At 41.0% G+C, this 24,954-nt stretch overlaps 1 protein-coding gene across 15 annotated transcripts in view; it reads left to right on the top strand.

Moving 5' to 3' along the window:
• The window catches only part of CADPS (calcium dependent secretion activator), a 481,138-nt gene that overhangs the window by 346,288 nt on the left and 109,896 nt on the right, over positions 1 to 24,954 (top strand). For 7 of the 15 annotated variants that reach the window (XM_042929883.1, XM_042929885.1, XM_042929886.1 and 4 more), the window contains 3 exons: positions 13,468 to 13,569; positions 15,318 to 15,381; positions 15,797 to 15,920. In XM_042929883.1, coding sequence (XP_042785817.1) covers positions 13,468 to 13,569; positions 15,318 to 15,381; positions 15,797 to 15,920 — 290 coding nt within the window. Of the gene's footprint in view, positions 1 to 13,467; positions 13,570 to 15,317; positions 15,382 to 15,796; positions 15,921 to 18,254; positions 18,324 to 19,194; positions 19,213 to 20,185; positions 20,207 to 24,954 lie in introns of all 15 variants that reach the window. The other 8 variants (XM_042929884.1, XM_042929878.1, XM_042929887.1 and 5 more) reach the window with 3 other exon arrangements.

Below are 24,954 nucleotides of genomic sequence, written 5' to 3'. Positions count from 1 at the left end.
TTACCTGGTAATTTTGGCCTTGTGAAGGAAGCCAGAGTGTATCTGGAGTTTTAGACCATGTAAGAGCAGAGTCTCCTTTGAGCATTAATGAACAACCTTTTGGTGTGGGGAAACCATTTTCCCAACTTTTTTTTTTTAACCAGGATGAACACTACTTGCATGTGAAGGTTATCTATTCTTTGGCCTAGATTAAGAAGGCAATCATGACTCATGGAAACAAATTGCCCTTTAATTGAATTTAACTGAACAATAGAAGCCATTCCTGTTGTCATTTCACAAGCAGCTTTAGATTAGGTAAAATATAGCTTTTTACATAATCATTAACTTTTTACCTACTAATAACTCAGCATACCCAGAGGTAGAGGGAGAGCCCTTTCCTGCTGCAGTTGGAAATCATTAATGGCCACTCATCTGCTGATGACTCAGGTTCTCCCACTTTCTCTGTAAACCTGAGCCACATCTTTGTGAAAAACTATGCCTATGTGAATCTGCAACATCGAATCAAAAGTAGACACATCTGGTCAATCAGGAAGATCACTGCTACTTCTAATTCCAGACACTGGAAGATATGGAACCATCCACGTGTTTGGCATCTTTTAGAATACTGGTTCTTGACTTGATCCTTTATCCCAGGGGACATTTGACAATGTCTGGAGACATTTTAATTGTCACCTAGGGAAGGGGTGGTACTATTGTCACCAGTGACTAGAGGCCAGGGATGTTTCTAAATATCTGACAATGCACAGGACAGCCCTCTGTAAACAAAGTCCAAAAAACCAAACTCCCAGATGATGGGCTTAAATTTCTACTTTTTACTTGGGTCTTTTGTTTCTTTTACACGAACTTGTCCTGTGTCTAAAGGCGTAAGAGTTGCCACCACTGATTTTCACCTTGTGCCGTAGTTCTCACCCTGTAGTGTGCATATAAATCACACAGGGAGCTTGTTAACATGGGGAATACTAGATCCCATCCTGACATAATTTGATTCAGCAAGTCTTAGATGGAGTCAGGCTTCTGGACTTTTCATCATTTCCTCCCCAGGTAATTCTAAGGCATTTGTTCTTCAGATCTCACTTAGTTAAGGCCTTGGTTGTCAAACTTGGCTATACCCTGAAATCACTTGGAGAGCCTAAAAAAGGCCGATGCCATAGCCCCACCCACAGAGGCTCTGATTTAATTAATCTGGGATGTGGCCGAAGTATCATGTTTTAAAAATCTCCCCTAGTGATTCTAATATGTAGCAATGTTTAAGAATTGCTGATTGAGGGAACATTAGTTTGGGCCGGCTCTTTAAAAAAAAACAACCCATTTTCTCAAAGAGAGAGGGAAAGAAAAAGAAAATGTGAGTATGTTCAGCTGGCTGCACTTGGCGATCATAAAACCCACAGATGTAAATCTCTATATCTTCTAATTTTTAAATCAGCTCCTAAGGTTGCAGTACTTAATTTTCACCATAATATTTTTAGTATTCTTTCTAGATGACATTTAGATTAGCATCACTTTGGTCACTGTCCCGCAGTGACAAGGCAATCAAACAGCTCCGATGATTGCAAGTTGCGTCAATGTTCCTTGGATCCCTTTATTATTGGGATTGGAAATTTTTCTCATTTACATTATTATTTAACATTTCTTGAATGCCAGTGCTGCTCTTCACATATGGCCTGTGTAGAAAGTACATTGTATCAGCAATTAACAAATCCATAATGCCAACCGCCCCAATCCAAAGTAAGCTGCATAGATTAATGAGTCTGCAAGCAGATGTAAGAGAGCACGAGTTCTAAAAATCTTTGAAAACATGTCCCAGCATTCTTTTGGGAGAGGTATCTGGAGCCACAGTGCTGCCTGTGTGCAGAGACTGTGTGATCCCTTGGGTTAGATCTGAAGTACTGAACAATCCGGTTAGCTCATTTTTCTCCTCTGTTGCCCCACCAGTGTCCCTAAGGCAGTGAGTAATTCCATCCATCCAGCTTCCCCAAGCAGAACCATGGGAGTTGTCCTTGCTTCCTCCTTCTCCCTCAGCACCTCACAAGGCTTCGGTTACTATGCCCTATCAATGCCTTTAGGTATCTCTTAAGCCCACCCACTTCTCCTTTTCTTCACTGCCACTACCGAGTTCAAGCGTCTATCTTCTCTCCTGTGGACCACAGCAACACCATGTCCAGTGTTGGTCCCTCACTCCCAAGCCATGTTGCATAATGTTTTCTTTCATTCCTTTTTTGTGAATGCCTACCTGGAAGCAAATCCATAATTTTTGCACATGTAAATGTCTCTCTTTAGCTCCAATCTCACCTTTCTATCCCTTCCTCCCTCTGTCACACATGTACACTCCTTATGATATTATATCTAGTGCTTTTTCACTCTCTGTCCTCCCAAAGGAGGGAGAGAGGACTGTGTAGCAGGGATAGTTCTGTTTTACCGACTCTGAATACGGCACTTGAGTAGCAGGCAGGCGTGGATGGGGGATGACAGTGGCCCCCACGTTATTGATATAATGTTACACACTTACACATGACATTCGTGTACTCAGGGATATGTGGCTCGTCGCCCTTCCAGTTTTGAGCAGGTGTTGGCCTTGCATGTAACTGAGTCATGCTCTCTAAATTCTAAAGCAGCAGCTTCACCAAGTGGAAGTACTTGTAAGAGAAGGGGTGGGAGGAAATCCAAACACATTTCAAGTAAAAGTCTGTACCCCAAGGAGGAATTCTTTTTAGATTATTCTAAATTCTAACCCATGTGACTCCATTCCTAAAGGAAAGTTTCCCCGTGAGAAGAGCAGATTTTCCAACTCAGACATAAAATCTTGTAAAATGTGTTGAATTAACTATCCCACCAGAGCAATCTTTCTGTCCCCTGGCAAACCGTCAAGTAACATGAATTTCCCTTCTAAAATTTCAGCATGTGTCCTCATCCTATGTTCATTGAATTCACTGGAGCAAAAGCATATTTTCCGATGTCACATCCTTTCCAGGGTGGGTGTGATACCAAAACGCCACACATGTTACTGGTCTGACCACTCAGAAGTCTATACATAGGGAGTTGAGGATAGAATCCAAAGCCTAATTGTCTATGTTTGTCTAGAAACAAAGAAACCCATCTCTTCTCTTATTCCTCAAAGAGAAAAATCTATGTGGTACCAATTTTGGAAATTGGTCCCTCTCTGGGGTAAGAAATACATGCTTTCCTCCAAAGCATATATTTTATATGACTTCTGTAGTCACTTCTTGGGTTCTCCCTTCATTCAGCACCTGGACCATCCCCTTAACTAGTGTCCTTGTATCAATAGCATCCATGTTCTTTGAGATTTGATCGGTAGAGAGAGACTTCAATCACCCCCGTATTTATAGAGAGCAAAGAAACTTTCTGATATTTTTGGATTTTAGCTACATGTTTAGAAAAACAGAAAACAAGTCAGAGAAGATCTCACTGATAAATTTTTGCCCCCTCCAACCCTTTTTTTAAAAATTAATAATACCCAACCTCAAGAAGCTTCAATGCCTTCAATTGTAAGGTTGTAGAAACTGCTTGTTATTGCTTCCTATCTTAGTCTTTGTGATACAAACACTTTGATATATTTGTTTTAGCAGCGTGTCTGAGCCCCAGGGCATCAGGGCATAATTAGAAAAGGGGCTTGGGCTGGAGGGAGAGGGGAGGAAAGGGAAAGGCTGGGCTTTCATAATGAAGCAGTGACTATTGGATGTGAGAGTCCTAATTACAGTGTATAATTAACCTAGAGATTATACAAGCCATCCAGATGAGCAAGCAGGGATGTCTTCTTTTGAGATGATAATGCTTTGGTGTTATCTTGAATTTGTAGTTACTAGTCGCTTGAAAGAGACAAAAGAAAATATTCCGCTCTTGGATTAAATTCAAAGGTATCATTCTAAAAGTTGTAAGGATAAAGAGTTGCTAGGGGAAATCCGTTTCAAAAGAGAGAGAGGTTAAGAGAGTGTTTTGGTCTACATGTTCTATTTAGGGAGCATTGCAAGAACCATCTAAGATACCCTGTCCCACTCTGGCCCTTTAAGCTCTCATGTTTCTGGGCTGGAACAATTTAGTAGCAAGTAGGATTCAGTTATCATGCTTGTTTAAGGACATTTTCAGGGATCCATAATGCGGTCTGCAGGCATGCATCCATTTGGAGAGAGAGAATATATCATGTTTACGGTGCCTGCACCAGCATATGTGGACATTTGCATTTGGAGAGAAAGTATATTCCCACTTCAGCTGGAGTTTTACCCCTTGTTGGTAGTGATTGGAGCTTAAAGCTGGCTGTATGCAGAGAAGTGGACCAGACCCTCTTCTGTCTTTTGAACCCATGCATATTCTCTCACACCTGGGTTCTACACTTGATCACTAAACAGATGCAATACCACAACACATCCGTCGCTGTAAGCTTTGAATGAATCTAGTCCTCTGACCTTCTTGAAAAGATAGCTCAGCTTCCAAACAAGGGTTTTGCGGCTGAGCTTTCAACACAATGTGGAGAACTGTACCAGCAGGGTGACAAGATGCTAGGAATCTGTGTGCTTACCTGGGTGTGGGGGGACAATTGAACGATCCAAGGAGATGAGGTCACTTTCACGAAACACATTGCCGCTTGATTTCTTTGACTGGATTCTTCGCACCTAATTTCAAATCTCAAAATAAAACGTTTCACATGAAAAGCCTAGTTCTTAATCATATGAGATCCCTCCTATAAAAGTCATCCATTAACAAGGTCTAGCTCCGAAGCATTTGGGGAGAGGGAGAACAATGTGCGTAACTAGTAACTTGAAAGACGGGTCGCTGGGTTGTGGTAGTTTCAGTCTGACAAAAAAAAAAAAAAAAAAAAAAGACACAACTCTAGATAAATTATTATTTGTGACATGGCTCAAGATGGGCGAGTGTGAGGAGAGTGAAGGTGACAGAACTGGTACTGACCACGGTGACAAGGACTTGAAGAGCAGCCGACGTGACATCTTTCCTGTCGTGCAGCCGAAAATGTCAACTTTGTGAAGGACAGTGAGAAAATGGTTTGCCGAAAACTTGAAAGGTGGATTCCGGAGATGCCCATTGTGTCAGAAGTGATATAGTCTGTTGTGGCCAGAGAGACCTACTTCTGGTGGCAGTGGTGGCCTGCAGGTGGGGCAGCTTCCTGTCCCTCATGGGGTTCCAAAAATGACTGCACTGGACCTGCACCTTGTCTCAAGTTTGCAGGGTCATGATATACTAGAAGTGAGTTGTTAGCCAGTGTGCAGTTAGGTGGACCCGGAGGCCCAGGACCACATTTCCTTGTCGCTGTGTGTGTGTGTGTGTGTGTGTGTGTGTGTGAGATTCTCAAGCTAGGTTCAAAGACATCGAACGATTTTACTATATGATGTGCATATCCCCTCCTTCTAGGAAAAAGGAGATCGTGCTTTATGAACTCACATCAGTATAAGTAATAAAAACTAAGTCTGGATCCTCTCCGTTTTTGAGGGGAAAACTGGAGTCAAGGAAGCTACAGAGGGGTGCCTGGGTGGCTCAGTCGGTGAAACGTCCGACTTTGGCTCAGGTCATGATCTCGCAGTCCGTGAATTCAAGCCCCGCGTCGGGCTCTGTGCTGACCGCTCGGAGCCTGGAACCTACTTCGGATTCTGTGTCTCCCTCTCTCTCTCCCCTCCCCCACTCACACTCAAAAATAAACATTAAAAAAAAAAAAAAGGAAGCTACAGAAAGGTAGGAAACAAGACAAAAGCAGTTCTCAACCCTTGACAGCACATTAGGATAACCTGGGAAGCTGTAAAAGTGACAGTGTCTACATCCCCCTGCAGGTGAATTGAATCAGAGTTTGAGGATGAGACTGTCAAAGCTGTCACATGGTTCCAAAGTATAGGCAAAGATTAAGAACTACTGACCTGTGAGGACAGTCTGTCTGGTCAGGGCACAGCTGCTAGGGCGAGCCAATTCCACCTGTTTCTTCTATCTTTGCGTTATTTACTCAACATAAAGGTTCCAGAAAAGTGTGTCCAGTTGACTGAGCTTAGGTCATAGTCCAGCTTAGACACACAGTGTCCATAAGAGGGGGGGACTGGCTTGTGGGAAGGCCCTCAGTATATAAACAGCAGGAAACAGGACCCCAGTTTACTCTTCCCCCCAAGGGTATGCGTGGTGTGGGCAAGGTCATTCTTCCGAAGGACATTCAGGTGTTAAGAAGTGACAGTGGGTGCTAAGAAGCCAAAAACCAAGAAGGCAGGAAAGGCACCCTTCAGGACACAGAAGAATGGGAAATTCAGCGTTCCTAAACACATGTTCTGAGTAAAGACACATCTCAGCCTGGGATTTGCTCGTTTGGAATTTAGAATCCAGCTTTATCTCTCTTCTCTCATTCTTTGTGACTCCTTAAGTGTTAACAGTATGGAGAAAGGAACACCATGCAGAGCCAGTTTTATGACAATTATAGAATCACCTCCCAATGTTTCCAGAAAAGAAGCGCGCGCGCGCACACACACACACACACACACACACACACACACACACACACACACAAGCAGGGCTTCTGAGAGACACCAATACAGTTCCTCTACTTATTTTGCAACCAGCACTGCCTGGGATGGCACTTTGAAATAGCACATACACCACTTCCAGAAGGGATCGTAGCTTTATAAGTGGACCCTCTTGCTTGGAGAAGATCTCTGGTTCCAGATTCACTCCAATACAAGGGCATTGGGGAATCCTGAATCAAACCTACCCTTTCAACCACTGGAAGAGCCACCCACAAGATATTTTCTTGATCTAAAGCAGAGATTCTCTAAGGGGGCTCCTTGGACCAGCAGCATCAGAGAACTTGTTAGAAAACGAACTCTCAGCCCCATCCTCCAGGTAATCTGAGGCATGCTTAGGTATGAGGACCACTACTCTAGGCAAAGTATTTTATTGCTTCTCTGAAAACAGTGTTCCCTAAAATATTGAGCCAGGATTTTCAGTTAGTAGCTCCATAGAAATCTGCGGGTAATTGGGTGGGGCAGAGGGGAAAGTGGGTGATGGGCATTGAGGAGGGCACTTGTTGGGATGAGCACTGGGTGTTGTATGGAAACAAATTTGACAATAAATTATACTAAAAAATCTTTTTAAATAAAAAAATAAGAAATTTGTGAGAAATCAAATTAGCTATGTCCTAGCTGAGGAGATTATAGGAAACCCATTACACTGATTTCTGGCCATGCTGAAAACAGCTGACCTATGTCTAGTTAATGTGTGTTTAGGGATTGGGTCCCTACTGTGTCCATGAATTCCTTAGACCATGTTATCTATGGAATATCTTATCTTGTCCTCCATCCTGGTTTAGGCATCTGTGGTTGTGTAGTCTTGGGAAGGCCTTGTTGTTTTGCATGGTTTCTATACTTCTTACTGGTCCGTACCACTGTCATATTGTGCAATGTTTTTTTCCCTATAATTTATGCCTAATAAATATGGGAGCTTGAGAGCAGTATGGGGAGACTTCCCTTAGCCTCCCTCCCACCTCTCTTGACTTGTGGAGTCTTGAGTAACCCTTTCTGCTGTCCTTGGCTTTGCTGGACAAAGCCAAAAGCCGAACCCTCAATTGGTGACCCCAACGTGATAAGCCAAACCCACAACTGGTGACCCTGATGTGATAAGCCAAACCCATAGAAATCTAAGCCTGTATAATTCCCATTGACAAATTACAGGGAACAACAGAAAAGAAATTGGTACTTGACAGAATTTTCAAAAATAATGACATGAGGGGCACCTGGGTGGCTCAGTCAGTTGAGCAACTAATTCTTGATTTCGGCTCAGATCACGATCTCATGGTCCGTGAGTTTGAGCCCCCCCTGGGGCTCTGAGCTGGCAGTGTGGAGCCTGCTTGGGATTCTCTCTCTCTCTCTCTCTCTCTCTCTCTCTCTCTCTCTCTCTCTCTCTCTCCCCTCTCTCTCTCTCTCTCTCCCTCTCTCTCTCCCTCTCCCTCTCCCTCTCCCTCTCCCTCTCCCTCTCCCTCTCCCTCTCCCTCTCCCTCTCTTTCTCTGCCCCTCCCTCATGCTAGCTTGCTCTCAAAATAAATAAACTTTAAAAAATGCAGTGAAATTAAACAAACAAAAAAGGATATTTTTACTTTTCAACTGATAGAGTTACCACCTGTGATCTTTAATAAATTGTATTATTCCTGCCTGTCTCTTCCTCAGTTTGTAAAATAACATCATCTGTCCCCAGTACCATTTCAGAGCAATTCTGGCAGTTACAAAGAAATTTGCATTCGATGTCAAAATCATGACTTTTTAAATCACCTATTTTTGTTGGTCAATTCTGTACTATTTACCTTACAAACATAAACTTAGTTGCATTCATTTTAAGTTAAAACTATTTGCACTGATATAGGCAATTAAGAAGCAAATTTTTTATGTTTATTTATTTTAAGAGAGAGAGTGCAAATGGGAAGGGGCAGAGAGAGAGAGAGAGAGAGAGAGAGAGAGAGAGAGAATCTCAAGCAGGCTCTGTGCTGACAGCCCCCGACACAGGGCTGGATCTCACAAAGTGTGAAATCATGTCCTGAGCCAAAATCAAGAGTCAGACACTTAATGGACTGAGCCACCCAAGGGCCCCAAGAAGCAAATTTAAGAAAAGGCTACATTAATAATTTTTTGTCATTTACTTTTTTAGAATAGTGAGATTAATAGTGTTGAGAAAGTAGTCGGAGGTTGTCAGGGAATTGGAAGCTGCTGATACCTTAAATAATCACAACTGTGAATCATCAGAACAAAAGGGAAAGAAACATAATTGAATTTTATGTTTGTAATAATACCCTTTGTAGTGAGGATTAACTGAGAAGGCCAGACACACCCTCAATGCTTAGTTTTTATCATCTCAAACACAAATCTAAAAGTTACTTTCTTATTGCCTAATAATTGCCTTACAAGTCTTGCTAAGTGAGGAATGATTTTCTTCAGGAAAGTTTATCTCCTAAAAATAGCCACATGCATCTCTGGGCTTCCCATGTTAAATGATTTCCATGCTTTTTCCTGTGATCTGTAAGCCCCTTCCTGATTTGTAAATTATATTTTAATAGCGTTTATCTCTGGGCTAATCCCTGCTAAGAAACAAAATGCTTAAAATGGCTCCCACTTTCCCAAATCGAGTATGTGCACACGCCAATCAGATAAACGTGTTCAGTGCATTAGCGAGTTGTATTTTGTGTAAACAAAATCTAAATATAAAAACCACAGCTATAGAAAGTTGTAGATTATAAACATAAGAAGTTACTACACCAAAAAGCATCACCTATGTTTTGTGGAGGCCAATGAATTCATCCTGAGATGTAGCTACGGATTCACATATGGGCAGATTTACATATGGACATTTCATATGTAAAAAATTTTAAACAGGAGCACCTGACTGGCTCAGTCAATAGAGCATACGACTCTTGATCTTGGGGTCTTAGGTTCACACCCTACATTGGGTATAGATTACTGACAAAAAATCTTGAAAAAAAATTTAAATAAACTTTGTAAATTGACATTTAGGATTTATCTAGAAAACATGAAAATAAAGACATATTCATATTCCAACGTCCTACCTGATATTTACCATTTGGCCTCTTCTTCAGGGCAGTTCAGGGGAATGTGAAGAAATGGATTTTAGAGAATTTTACTGTTAAGGGTGTTTTTAATAATGTTGGGGAGGGGAAGTTTTCTTGTTCTTTCTTTCTTTTTTTTTTTTTTTTTTCCAAGTGGGGAATTTTTAGTATTTATAAAGAAGGGAAGCTGACCAATTAACCCCTAACAGGAGGTACATTGCTGTCATTTGCCAAGTCTTTTGTGCAGTCAGACTGGTCTAGTATACAGGATTTTCCCAACTTATGCTGGATCCTTGAGAAGACCTATAAATAAGACCATTTGTTTGGTCTCAAGATGACTTCCCATTTGCAAACTGAAGAATGTTCCAGTAGAAGTTTCATGGTGACACGCCAATCTGCAAACTGGCTCAGCCAGTAGTCAAAACAAGTCACTACTGAATCTGGGAAGCTGAAGTCTTTGAATGGGTCAGATTATCCCACGTCTAATTTGGCACAGATAAATTTGGGCTATAAATATGCAGCTTCCTTTTGTATTTTCAACTTGAACAGTCCAAAGCAAATAGGAAAAATGTGTGGAAACCTGATGGTGATTCAGAAATATGAGAATACTGGGTTTAAACTGGAATTTACTTATATTTGCTAGGGTCCTTCTTGTTATTAAAATGACCAGTAGTTCACTAGCATGGAAACGCATCATATGTGGTTTGTTCTCTTTTCTCCCAGCTTTATTGAGATATTAACATGTAACCTGTGTAAGTTTAAGGTATCTAATGTGTTGATCATATATATATATTATATATGTGTGTGTGTATGTGTGTGTATATATATGTGTGTATATATATGTGTGTATATATATGTGTGTGTATATATATATATATATATATATATATATATATATACACATATATATAGTGAAATCACTATTATGACAAGGTTAATTAACACCTACATCCCCTCACATAATTATCATTTTTTAGTGTGGGCGATAACATTTAAGATCTCCTCTCTTAACAACTTTCAAGTATATAAATACAGTACCATTACTCATGTTATAGCTGGGAGTTTGTACCCTTTAGTTAACAGCTCCCTGTTTCTGCCAGCCCTTGGGCTCTGGCAACTACCATTCTATTCTGTATTCTTATGAGTACGACTTTTTCAGATTAGACATGTAAGTGAGAGCTTGAAGTTTCTGTCTTTCTCTGTCTGACTTATTTCACTTAGCGTAGTGCCTTCAAGTTCCATCCATGTCGTCTCAAAAGGTAGGATTTCCTTTCTTTTATGGCTGAATAATATTCCATCATATAAAAATAATTCCATCATATATATATTTATCCATGAATTCCTTTATCCATTCATCCATCAGTGGACGCTTCAGTTGTTTCCATATCTTGGCTGTTGTGAATAATGTTGCAGTGAACACGGGGGTGCAGATGTGTCTTCAAGAAAGTAATTTCCTTTCCTTCAGGTATATACCCAGATGTGGAATTACCAAATCATGTGATAGTACTATTTTTAATTTTTTGAGGAACCTCAATACTGTTTTCCACCGTGGCCACACCAGTTTACATTCCCACCAACAGTGCATAAGGGCTCCCTTTTCTCCACATCCTTGCAGACACTTGCTGTCTTTTCAGTACTAGCCATTGTGAGGTGATATCGCATTGTGATTTTGATTTGCATCTCCCTGATGACGAGTGATGTTTTTATGTATCTTTTGACCATTTGTATGTCTCCTTTGGAAGACTGTTCAAGTCCATCTGTCTATTCAAGTCCTCTGCCCATTTTTTAATTGAATGATTTGGTTTTTTCTATAGAATTTTATGACTTCTATATTTCTGTTGTCTATTATCAGATAGATGGTTTGGGAGTATATCCTCCCATTCCATAGGTTACCTTTACATTTTGCGGTGCAGAAATTTTTTAGTTTAATGTAGCCCCACTTGTCTATTTTTGCTTTTGTTGCTTCTACTTTTAGTGTCACATCCAAAAAAATTGTTGCCAAGGCCAATGTCAAAGAGCTTTTTCCCTATGCTTTCTTCTAGGATTTTTACGGGTTCAAGTCTTATAGTTAAGTCTTTAATCCATTTCGAGTTAATTTTGTGAGTGGTGCAACATAGGAGTCCAGTTTCATTCTTTTGCATGTGAATATCCAGTTTTCCCCAACATCATTCATTGAAGAGACTATTCTTTCCCATTGTTCATCTTTGGCTCCCCTGTCTAAAATATTAGTTGACCATATATGCAGGGATTACTTCTGGGTTCTCAGCTCTGTTCTCTTGGTCTGTGCATCTGTTTTCATGCCAGTACCATATTGTTTTGATTATTAAAGCTTTGTAATAAACTTTTAAGTCAGGAATTGCGATGTCTCCAACTTTGTTCTTTCTCAGGATTATTTTGGCTCTTTGGGTCTCTTGTGGTTCCATACACACTTTAGGATTGTTTTTTTCTATTTTTGTAAAAAAATGCCATTGGAATTTTGATAGGGATTGCGTTAAATCTGTAGATGGCTTGGGGTAGTTTGGACATTTTAACAATACTAATTTTTCCAATCCATGAATATAGGATATCTTTCCACTTATTTGCGTCATCTTTCATTTCTTTCATCAATGTCTTTCACTTTCCCCAATGTCTTATAATTTGTTCTTCAGTTAATACATTAGTGCTTAAAAGAATCTGAACATCTGTAATATAAGCTAGATATTGAGTCACTTAGGAACATTTAACACCAAAAACGACAGATATTTACAAGGCACCTGTTTTTTCTAGAAGTTTGTGTGCGTAATTCAGGAGTCCCAAACCTAAGTGCCTACAAGAGAGATATTTAATACAATTGAGAGATGTGGACAGTTAAGTGCCTGCCCCTGTTAAAAAGCTATTACTTGTTACTCACCAGTTAATGCCAGTTGTTCCAAATTTTCAAAAGAATTGTGTTGTAAAACTTTCCTAACTTTAAAAATTGCTGGCAAATTGGGGCACCTGGGTGGCTCAGTCGGTTAAGTGTCCAACTTCGGCTCAGGTCACGATCTCATGGTTCATGGGTTCGAGCCCCGCATCGGGCTCTGTGCTGACCATGTGCAGTCTGCTTGGGATTCTCTCTCTCTCTGTCTCTCCCTCTCTCTCTCTCTCCCCCTCTCCCATACTCTATATAAATAAATAAACTTTAAAACATGCTGGCAAATAGAATCTGTATGGGATTCTCTCTCTCTCTCTCTCTCTCTGCCCCTCTCCCATACTCTAAGTAAATAAATACACTTTTAAAAATGCTGGCAAATAGAGCCTGCTTGGGATCCTGGCTCTCTCGTGCGCGCATGCTCTCTCTCTCTGCCCCTCTCCCACACACTAAATAAACAAACAAGCAAACAAACTTTAAAAAAATGCTGACAGGGGCGCCTGGGTGGCTCAGTCGGTTAAGCGTCTGACTTCAGCTCAGGTCATGATCTCGCGGTCCGTGAGTTCAAGCCCCGCGTCGGGCTCTGTGCTGACAGCTCAGAGCCTGGAGCCTGTTTCAGATTCTGTGTCTCCCTCTCTCTGACCCTCCCCTGTTCATGCTCTGTCTCTCCCTGTCTCAAAAATAAATAAAACGTAAAAAAAAAAAAAAAAAAAATGCTGACAAATAGTTCAAAAATCTTAAGAAGCTGTGAGCCAAACAAAAGGTCTAGAAACTGGACTTTCTGGCCACCAGTTTATACATTTTACCACTTCACAATAAATGAGTGACAGTACTACGAATGTCTCCAAAAGATAACCCCAGCATACCCCGTGCCCTTTAGTAGCCACCTGTGAAAAGCAGGACTTCTCCTAAGGTCACATCGATCATCGTAATTGTTCTTCTGAAGTGGACAGTTTCCTCCTGCTAGAGATGTGATTTGACGATGTCAGTGTATGACGTTCCCGTCACTTCATGACATGTCTTCTTTCAGGCCTGATGGAATTGGAACCGTGACTGTTGAAGAGAAGGAACGTTTTGAAGAAATCAAAGAGAGACTCCGAGTTCTGTTGGAAAATCAGATTACACATTTTAGGTAAGGATCTGGGGTTGAGGGGTTAATTAAGAGGGTGAGACTGGGGTGGGGCAAATAAAGGGCTTAACTTTCTAAAACTGTTAACCTGTCAGTGACACATTGGATATTTAGAAATAACTGAATTGAGGGGCACCTGGGTGGCTCAGTTGAGCATCTGACTCTTGGTTTTGGCTCAGGTCATGATCCCAGGGTTGTGGGATCAAGCCCCATGTCAGGAACATGGAGCCTGCTTGGGGTTCGTTCTCTCTCTCTCTCTCTCTCTCTCTGTCTCTCTCTCTCTCTCTTCCTCTGCACCTGTCCCCCACTCCCTTGTGCTCTCCGTCCCTCTAAAAAAACAAAAAAAAGGTAACTGAATGGAAATGAAAACCAATAGGACAGGGTTCTGCAATAGCCAGGAGACTTTGACATCTTCAGCTCATTCTACTTCCACTGAAAGAACAGAGCCCTCCTTTTGCAAGCTGACCCTGGTCATCAATCCATTTTTTACATCTCTGTTAAGAAGCTGAATGTGAAATTTCTACAAGGTTCCTAAACCCGTGAAAAATCCTGTGAATCAGATCACATGAACAGGGAAGGAAGGCAGTGGGATCCATATGAGAGTGTCCACCTTCTCTCTTACCTCAGAAACAGGGCTAGCCATCTACTAAGGGAAAGAAGGAAACTTAGATCTGCCTTGGCAGATTGACTCTACCCCGTGCCCTTGACACAGCAAGCAGGTCCAAGTCCAGCCTTGCACCACATAGCCCGCTTCTGCCTTGCAGCAAATTAGACATTTCTATCGCTGCACTGGTGCTTATAGACTAGAGATCCTGAGATAGTAACTCAAAAATAGTAAGAACATTTATAATAATAAACTGATCCTTTTTCTTAAACATTTCCTAGGGGTCAAGATACAGGACTCACGGCTGGTTAGGCATTAACTCGATTTTTTATTCCCAGAGCAACTTTGTAAGGTCGTTGTCACGGTCTCAAATAAAAAGTAAACCAAAGCTGAGAGAGTTAAGGAACTTGCCCCAGACCACTCAGCTGGACACATGCCTAGGAGATAGTTTGAATTTAAGTAGCCTCTGCTGGTTCCTTGGTACCATGAGGAACAGTGGCTCAAAAGGCCTGTGACAGCCCCAAATAGTCAATGGAACTCTTAGGAGTACAGGACCTAGCTCTTTCTGTGCCATCAAAATCCTCTGGGATAAATTTTTATTGATTATTCGCTATATGCAAGATGTATTGCCAGTAACAAAAGACCCAATAACAATTAAAAACTGCAGTCAAAGAAGTACATCTAGCAAAAGCATGAATTTGCTCAAAATACACTCCTTCATTTCCTCTAGTAAAGCTTTTGGAGATTTGAGTAAATATGTTAGGACTTTAGCCTGTCTTAACTAATTTTTTTTTTTTTTTTTTTTTTACTCCTGGTCTCTATAATAATATATAAGGTCACATGTGAGCTCACAAATGGTTTTCCTTCACAATAGAAATCTAAACAGAGCCTTATGCCATCACTCTAAATATTCTTTTCTGCTGCAGACACTTGCAGAGTCCCTCTTTAGTCATTATTCACACATACACATATATACATTATATACACACATATATGGTGTGAATTCAGATTAACATAACACAACGTGACAAAATAAAAAGCATTTTCTGTGCCTCAGAAAGAGTTGCTATAGGAATCAAATTGCAGCATACTTCATGCTGAAATGTAATGTATTTGGGCAACCTGAAGAATATTCTCTGTTTTTTAGGTATTGCTTTCCATTCGGTCGACCTGAAGGGGCTTTAAAAGCTACTCTATCACTCTTGGAAAGGGTAAGAATGGAAGTAAAAGACAGATTACATATATATAGACATGAACATGATTGTAATGAAATATTATGGCTGAATGACCTAGTTTGTCATTTTTCAAGGCTTCACTTACCATTCATCAAATACCAGAATAAATGTGGGGAAACTGCCAAAATTCTAGATATTTTATCTCCAGACTCCCAAATAGTTGGCATATATTGAAGATATGTTCCTGGCCCTTCCTTGATTCATAGATGGGTTTTGCCATCCTAACTGTGCATTACAACTCTGTGTGTTCCGTTTAGCGATGGCTCTCAATCAGTATTAAGTCACAAGGAGGCATTCACAACTCATTTTAAACTTGAGCTCTTTAAGAAACATAAATGAGTAACACATTTGGTTGAACCATCTTAATAATCTTTTATTTTCCCACCTAAAGGTTTTGATGAAAGATATTGTTACCCCCGTACCACAAGAGGAGGTAAAAACAGTCATCCGGAAATGTCTAGAGCAGGCTGCTTTAGTCAACTACTCCCGGCTCTCAGAATATGCTAAAATCGAAGGTAAGGCTCCCTTCTGCCCCCAATTACTTCTTTAAATTTTGGTGTGCCTCCCTGGGGAAGAGTCTGTCTTTTCTAATGGGCACCAGAAAACAGTGGTCCATCTGAATATGTTAAATTGAAACCTGAAAGCACTTGAAATATGAAAGCTTCCTTGGCTGCAGCCAAATGAATGAATTAAGAACAGGGGCTCAGGCAGCAGTCTTTTGAGGGGAAGAATATGAATATAGGGTGTTATCAGATAACGAAGGTCCTTTTGAGAGTCTGTGTCGGCATTAACTTTGCTCTGTGAGTAATGTTTTCCTAAGAAGAGGTTCTGTGGGACTGCTGCCTTCTTTAAATAGAGGAAAACAGAGCACTTTGTTGTCCATTGTTGACAGCCTTGGAGGTAAAACGAGCATTGAACAAAACAACATCAAGATTTCTGCTTACTCTTTCTTGCCCCTTGAGAATATCTTGTCTTTGGGTAACATTTTCAAACCTGATGGCAGGTTGGTGTTCAGCTGTCTCTGATGGCTCCTGGTTTGCTTTAGATCTCATTCCTTCTTGTTGCTCCAGACCTAGGATGGTTGTTACCACTGCCCTCTCAAGTTTTAGGGAAGCAGGCACTGATGACCAAGTAATCACCCAAAAGGCACTTTGAGTAAACTCTACTTGAGAAGATATGGTTCTTTGGGACCTATTCATTTGCAAAGGTATTAATCACTTTTCATTGTTACCCTGTTGGCTGCTATAGGGTGATTTGAAAACCACACCCAACTTGACCAGTGGTGTAAGTGTATAAATGTGGAAGTTCTGTGTGCAAAACTCAGTGTGTCCGCATTCTGGAATCTGATGTTCTCTCACATGTGAAACACCTGACTAAAACCAGCAAATGCCCATTGTCTGCCTTCAGGACTTGACTGGGGGGAAAAAAAAAGACCTAATCAACCACCAAAACCCTATCACTTACCCTGCCGAAGTCCTTGTTTCCTTAGAGAATTAGGTTAAGGTCATGTCAAATCGCAGTGTTCTGTACATTACATGTCCTCCCTCTCTCAATTTTGTCTGTCTGACAATGCAAATTGTGTACCAGTGGTAATGAATTCATTGCTATGCACCCAGGGAGAAACACTTAAGAATTGGGCACTAAAAGGATGTTTATCAACTCTTGACTTGGTAATGAGTGACAAAAATAGAGGAACAAGAAGATCATTAAAGGGCTATATTAGCAAATAATTGTTCTAGCATTTACCTTCCCAGGACATAATGATTGGTTGTATTTGGTAAAGTCAACCAGGTACCTAATAATTCTAGGCAAGGCCAGAGATGGGATGGGATCAAGAAACGTCCGGTCGCCATGGCTGCTGCCTCGTAGGCCTTGGTCTAGTTATTACTAGTCTTTCGGTAAGATCTGCTCTCTTCTTTCAGATAAATATATCCAAAAACAAACTTTAAGATCTGTAAGTAAAAATGCATTCATTTCCAAAGTAGATCAGCTGATCTGTAATTTCCTTTTGTGCCTCAATTCTTCTTGGTTGTGTTAATTATCTTTTGCACTGTGACTTTTAGGTCTGGGGATTCTTTGAAGAAACCAATCTTTTTTTTCCAACTCTCTTTTCAGAGAAGTACCTCATTCCACACTACCTGCTCTCTTCCGCTTCTCTCCTTCCTTGTCCGTGATTGGCTCAGCCACTTTTTGACATTACCTCTGCAAAAGTGGCTGTGACACCAATTTCAAAGCATGCTGGGATTGTTAATTCAGACAACCCAACATCCTCTGGCTGCATGTATCAGGTTTTCTTTCATGAACATAGTCCACCGTAGGTTGAGACATTGCAGCTTTGGAGATGCTACTACCAAACAACTTTCTTTTACGAGGTTCTGATCCTGTGCTCAGAAAAGAAATCTTACGATTTTACATTTGAGCCACAGCTTAGTCCCCTGAGAATTTGGGAATGAAGTTATAGTGATATCGCTGGAGACTATGTTTATGAAGAAATACCTCAAGAGCCTTAGATACTAAAGTCTGAAATCCTTAGTATCTTGGAGCCTTAAATCAATGAAATTCTGTTTCCCTTTACTCATGATGTTTTTGGTCATTGTACTCTTGCCAACAATTCTAAAGAGACGTGTAAAATCATGGTCACAATCTCTCTCGTGACTCACGGCATGCTGAATGGTTAATCCAGTAGATCTCCAATTTTGAAACTCCTTTTTTCTTTTATCCCGTGTTTATCCCAAAATACTCTGTGGCTATTTTCCTTTGAGCTAATGTAACGTATTCCTCTAACCTATGACCTTTAACCTCTTTACCTCTGACCTAAGCCTCTTGCATGCCCAAATCCTCTTTTATAGGGAAAAAGAGAGAAATGTATGAGCATCCTGTCTTCTGCTTGGCCTCCCAAGTGATGGATTTAACCATTCGTGAGTACCTACCGCCTCCTCGCCATGCTGTCTTCACTCTTTCCGTTTTCATTATTTCAAGAAAATCCAGATCCAAACCAACTCACTCTCCTTGCTTCAAGTTTTTTAGCATTGGCTTGTCTGTTGATTCTGTCTGTGAAACCCAGTGTGAGAAGTTCAGTCACTTTTTATCAGCCTCAAACAGGTTAGACAATTAAGCCATTTGTTTGTGATAAACTCAGATTTGTCCGTAAGTTTTTCAGTTATTCTCTGTCTGTGACCTGAATGCATTTTTACTTTGCTTGTGTGTAACCCCAATTTGTAAAGTGCTTGTCACTGGTACACAATCAAAAGGTAGCCACTAGGCCGGGAACAATGCGTTAGGTGTCAGAAAAGGGATAGCTGAGGCAAAATCATGCCTTCCTTTCCATGTTGAAGATGTGAAACTATTATGGGTATAAGATCACACAAGGTGGTCCATCCTGTGTAAAAATTAGATCTTGTATGCCTCCTGTCTGTTCTCTCTCAAGCTGGGAAGCTTTTCCTTATTCTCTCGGGAGATTTTGACTTGTCCCTGTCCTCTAAGCTCTGGCTAGAACATTTGACTTAATTGTCACTTGGAGAGTTCGTGTATGTTTCATAGCTTGATTTCACATTAAACTTAATTTTACTAATTTTCTATTTGTGCAGCATTTTCCACCTCTGTGAAGGAGCCTTTTTTTGCTGGCCCCCACACTTCGGGGCGGTGGGAACCCAAGGGCAACCTTTTCCTTCCAATATCATGTATCACACACAAGTGGGGGGCATTTTGGTCCATTTGCTCATTAATCCTGCATATGTGTTCTTGTTTCTCTCTCTCTTCTCTCCTTGTTGTGCTCTCTCTTTCAAATAGAGAATCAAAAGGATGCAGGTGAACCAACTGTATATGCATTATAAACTGTCAGGACTGTGGAGTTATTATTGAGTTTCTGTTTTTGTTTTTGTTTTTTAAGAGCTCCTTAACGTATGAACTCCCAAAGACCGATGTGGAGTTGCGATGATACTTAAGGAGTTAATTTGTGCTGTCTAACTATATCTCTTGCACATTAGATGTTGACCGCTATAGAGCAGAGTTTCCGTAAAGGCATAAGCTTTGAAGGAACAGAACTCTGGTTAGCTGCGGAACTCCATTTCATCTTCGGTTTCAGGATTTCAGTGATTTGGCCTCACGTGCTTAAAAAAATATGTTACTGAACCAAACTACTCTTCCTCTTTGTTTTTCATTTCTTTTTTCTGTTCCCTTCCCTATTGAGAACTTTGTGTTCTTTGATGAATGTTTATCAGCCAAGACGGAGAGGAGTTGTGTCCGTGTTGTTCTTGTATGTATTGTGTGGTGAGACAGGATGCGTGCAGAGGGTGGCTGAGCGGGGGTTGTTGCTGGAAGGGTCGTGGGAGGACAGGTCTTAGGAAGTTCTCTGGCTTTGGAGATTTTCGTCTTGTTTGGTCCCCAAATATTTGAGCGTATTTTGAAGAAAGCTTTAACTTAAGACTTTTTAATAAATAAAGCTCATCTCTTTTTTTATATTTATTTATTTTATATTTGATCATTGTTCTTAAGTCAAAAAAATCCTCAAAAGGTAATGATCATGCAATCAACGCTAAACATATTTCATTGAATCTAAGTTGATTGGATCTCAGATCAACTCAGAAAGCGGTTTTGTGCACGTGCCAATCCCCGTGCTGGCAATAGGTCTTTGAAGATTCACAAACCTGTGTTCAAGACACATGAACCTTTCTCTCCCTGAAAGAGACAGTATTCATCCGTTCATTCATTCATTCATCCATTCATTCCACAAGTGCTTAGTGGGAGCCTACCATATGCCAGGTACAGTTGTGAAAGCCAGGGCCTAGTAAACAAGAGGGACGTAGCTGCTAACCTTACGGAGCATATGTGCAAATGGGCGTATAAGTGGAAATTACAAACTCAGTACACAGCAACACCGAGTAACAGAGTGACGTGCAAGAGCACATTATCAGAAAACCATGGAAGTTCTCACGAGGGTGGTGAGCTTGAATACATCCTGAAAACTAAAGTAGAATCGGTGAAAGGAAGCTGACATTGGCAAGTGGACCGGCATCCTAGATAGAGGGAATAATATGTGCAAATGCGTGAAACCGTACAGCTAATAAAAATAGCTAATCCTTAAAAAAGTAGCTAATCCTTATTCCATGTGTATTATGTGCCAGGTATGACCATAAGTGCTTTTTTATGTATTCATTCATTTAATCTTCAAAACCCCCTTATGAAGGAGATCCTACTATCATTCCCATTTTGGAGATGAGCAATCTGAAACACAGGTTAGATAACACACCTGTTGTCACCTGTCAGTGATAGAGCCAGAATCCGAGGCCAGACGTCACACTCTTAAATGTTGTGTAATTCAGTGTGATTGCTAAGCAAGGTGAAATCATAGCAGTAATGGGTGAAAATTGCAATGTAGGCAGGAGGCACCATCTTAGTAATAGAGTTCAGACTGTATCTCATGGTCCAGAGGTTTCTAACCTAGAATCTATGCCCACGTTTATATGCATATGGGTTTTTCAAGGGACAAGATCCACAGCTCTCACTTCCAAACGTGAAAGCTTTTTAAGCAAGGGGGGCAGCTTGGCAATTTGAACTCCGTAAAAATCATACTGCCCATACAGTGATGGGCGGAAAGGACTGGGTAGCAGCAAGAGAATAAAATGAGACCTAAAAAGAGTTAAGGTCTTGGGGCGCCTGGGTGGCTCAGTCGGTTAAGCGGCCGACTTCGGCTCAGGTCATGATCTCGCAGTCCGTGAGTTTGAGCCCCGCGTCGGGCTCTGTGCTGACAGCTCAGAGCCTGGAGCCTGTTTCAGATTCTGTGTCTCCCTCTCTCTCTGACCCTCCCTCGTTCATGCTCTGTCTCTCTCTGTCTCAAAAATAAATAAACGTTAAAAAAATAAAAATAAAAATAAGAAGAGTTAAGGTCAAAGCAGAGATGGGTTTGAAGCTTGGTATGTCCAAGGCCTCTTCTAGGCAAAACAGACCTAAATCACAATCATCGCTGTAATTGTTTCCTTCCTGATCTTTAAATCTTTTTTCTCATCCTTCCCCTCCCTCTTCAGGCTCCCGAGAGGGAACAAAGCACAAACACGCAGATGGGTATGCAAAGCCAACCAACAGAGGTGGCTGGGCACAGCTGGCATCACCTATGTAAACTGGGGTGGACAGCTACAGAGTCCTTCAGTCAGGCTGTGCCTCAGTAGGCTACAGGACTCTGCACATGGCATTTCGGGGGGCTTATGCTTTCTGTCTGGTGGCATTATTAGAAATTAAATGTGCTATTTAATTACAGTATTTAAAAAAAAAAAACATGTAAAAGGCTGCTACTCTATAAAAGAAAAGCTGTGACTCCTGCAAATGAATTCTATCATTTTAAATACATTTCGTTTAAACCGTCACACATTCTGAACCCAGCAAGCTCTGAGAAAGTCTACACTACTATTGGTGTTTTGCCTCAGTTCTTGGCTAAATACTTGCATAATTTTCTGAGCATCATAAGGATTCTACTGGAACTCGAAATAAAACAATTTTTCCTGCAAATATGCCAAGGGTTTATAAAATTAGATAGATAGATGATAGATAGATAATTCAGTCTGTCCCTCAGTCCTATAAATAAGGCTTTATTATTACCCCTTTTGTGGATTCAGAGAGGATAAGTGACGTTCTCAAGCAGGAATTGAACTCAGATCTTTGTAAATTCAAACACCATCCCTTTTTGTTTTTTCTACCATGCAGCCCTTTCAACTGGGACAATCTCCATTCATTCAGTGGCCAAGTTCAAAAGTATCTACAACTTTTGATCCAGGAAGACCACAAAACACACACAAACAAACAAACAAAAAACAAGAGGACCCCTTTCTGGGATTAGATCATTGCCCACCTTTCATTGGGAAGTCTTCCTGAGGGCAGTTGAGATGCCCTAAGATTGCCAAAGAAATGAGGACTTGTTTTTGTCTGCAACTGACAGAAACCTGCTAGAGCAGGCCAAATGCATCCAAAGGATTGCCAAGCAGATTCTGTAGGGTTGAGATTCTGTATCTTTTCCTATCTCCAGTCAAACTTCCTATAAGTCCAAGGTCCTGCACACATTCAGGAGCCCCCACCCCACCCCTGGGCTGTTTTATCTGTCAGCCAAGAGATAATGGCCCCACCCACAATCCATTAAGTGGCCTGAGGTTTTTTTTAAGTTTATTTATTTATTTTGAGAGAGAGACAGAGACAGAGACAGCAGGGGAGGGGCAGAGAGAGAGGGAGAGAGAAAATCCCAAGCAGGCCCCACGCCGCCAGCACAGACCCTGATGTGGGGCTCAAACTCACAAATGGTGAGTCATGACCTGAGCTAAAAGCAAGAGTTGATTGCTTAACGGGCTGAGCCACTTGAGGTGCCCCTAGTGGCCCAAGTTTTCAACATGACAGCTGATGCTGTCCAGCATTCTTTTATGTACATCTTTTATGTACAGCTCCAAACAAAACACTACTTCAGAACCAGCCTGAGCACTCAGGATTTGTTACACCAAAAAGTTAAATCACAATTTTGGTTCCTATGGGTTTTTTAATCTCTTTAGGCTTCATTTTTATTTTCTTTAAAAAATTTTTTTTAATGTTTATTCATTTTTGAGAGAGAGAGAGAGTGAAGAGGGGAGGAGCAGAGAGAGAGGGAGACAGAATCAGAAGCAGGCTCCAGGCTCTGAGCTGTCAGCACAGAGCCTGACGTGGAGCTCGAACTCACAAGCCGCGAGATCATGATCTGAGCGGAAGTCAGAGGCTCAACCGACTGAACCACCCAGGCGCCCCTCATTTTTATTTTCTACAAAAGAGGCTGATGATGGTTCCTCCCCCCAGAGGGCTGTTGGAAAGATCAAAACACATATCCTAAATAAAGTATTTAGCACACTTCCTGGCACATAGTAAATATTCATTATATATATTAGCTGTCATTCTTTGTATATTTTATTTAAAAGGAAACTTCTAAATCCAAATGTGTAGTGTAGACACATTATTTGATTTCAGAAATGGGATATAAAACAGTGCTTCTCAAACTTCAGTATTCCCTGAAGATCTTGTTGAAACGTAGATTCCGACTTGGTAGGTCTCTGGTGGGACCTGGAAATCTGCATTTCGAACAAGCTCCTACTTGATGCTGAAGCTGCTGATCAGGGGATTGTGATTGGGATGTCAATGGAATCTAGGGGGCAGCTGATTTATCATAAGTGTCACAATATCCTTTTATCATAAATGTCAAAATAAAACATTGCCGTATAGCTCTACATATATTTGTTAACTACTCACTAAGTTCCAGGAGCTCTGCCAGGCACCCGAGCAATGAGCAAAAGCAGTCATGGTCCCTAGCTGGAAGCCTATGATAAGGTAGAGAACACAGGCATATAACAAGTAATTCCATTCTCCTGACTATGGTAAAGGCAAATGTAAGGCACTGTTGCAGGAATGCAGCACACAGAGATTTGACCTAAGCCAGGGTCTTTGATGCATTCCCAGGAAGAGATGTCCAGGAAGTCAAGGGCTGGTTCCCCAGAAAGAACTGTCTGGAGTATTCCCTGTCTTTGTTGAAGTGTTTACTTCTGTTGATCATCTTTTCAGATGCCCAACATCCTGCCCCAGTGAGCTCGTGATCATGTACATAAAGGCTTATTTGGGGACTGCATGAATATTTAATAGTACTATTGAATCAGGGTTCTTGCTATAGTAAGTGACACACACACACACACACACACACACACACACACATGCACACACACACAAAACAAAAGTAAAAAACTCAAAAAGCTTGAGTCAGAAAAGGGAATTCTTGCCCCACATAGCTAAGAAATGCCTGGACTCAGGAATAAAAAATTGTAGTGCGTTTTGATCTCTCCGACTGCTGACAGACTTCTTCAATGTGAGTGGGAGTCACAATAGAAGGGGTTGAGACCAGCGTGGTTATAGATAGCACCAGTTTTTTTATCCTAGTGAATGACCCTAGAGGAAAAAGAATTTGCCTTTCCAGGCAATTGTCTGACATTCCAGAGAAGGGCCTCATTGGCCCAGCTTGAGTGACATGTTCATCTCTCAGCCAATCCTATTGCCCAGGATGGTGTGGGGTGCTGTGGTTGGCCTGGCTTGGGTCACATGACTTCCTTTGTAGGACATTCCTGGACATTCCGCCAGAACCATGTGGAGTAAAGAGGCAGTTCTCCTGAGGAAGTTTACTGTACATAGCAGAGTCACAGATGTCTACTACTGTGTCTATCCAGAATTCAGTTCATTTTCCTCAGGTGCAACTGTCCAGTCTTAAGGACAAAGGCTGATTTGGGGTACAAAGATACCAAGTTGGAGAAGAAACATATTATAATAGCATTATTTCTTCTTTATTGATACAACGTAATTTAGGTAAAAATTACGTTAAATTATCTTACATCATTTTTAATTGCATCAAGACATCTGAAGTTGTTCTCTGGTTTGGAAGTTTCAGATATGATGCTTACTATTCAGCAATTCAGCTTAGTATATTTGTTAAGTAACCAGAGGCTTTTGGTAAGAGATAGAGTTACTGTATAGTTTATATGCATTTGCAACTACAGAATATTTGTT

This window comes from Panthera leo, chromosome A2, assembly GCF_018350215.1.
Source record: "Panthera leo isolate Ple1 chromosome A2, P.leo_Ple1_pat1.1, whole genome shotgun sequence".
NCBI classification, from domain to species: domain Eukaryota; kingdom Metazoa; phylum Chordata; class Mammalia; order Carnivora; family Felidae; genus Panthera; species Panthera leo.
The sequence above is the reverse complement of the archived record's forward strand: the minus strand, read 5'-3'. Positions and strand labels throughout refer to the sequence as shown.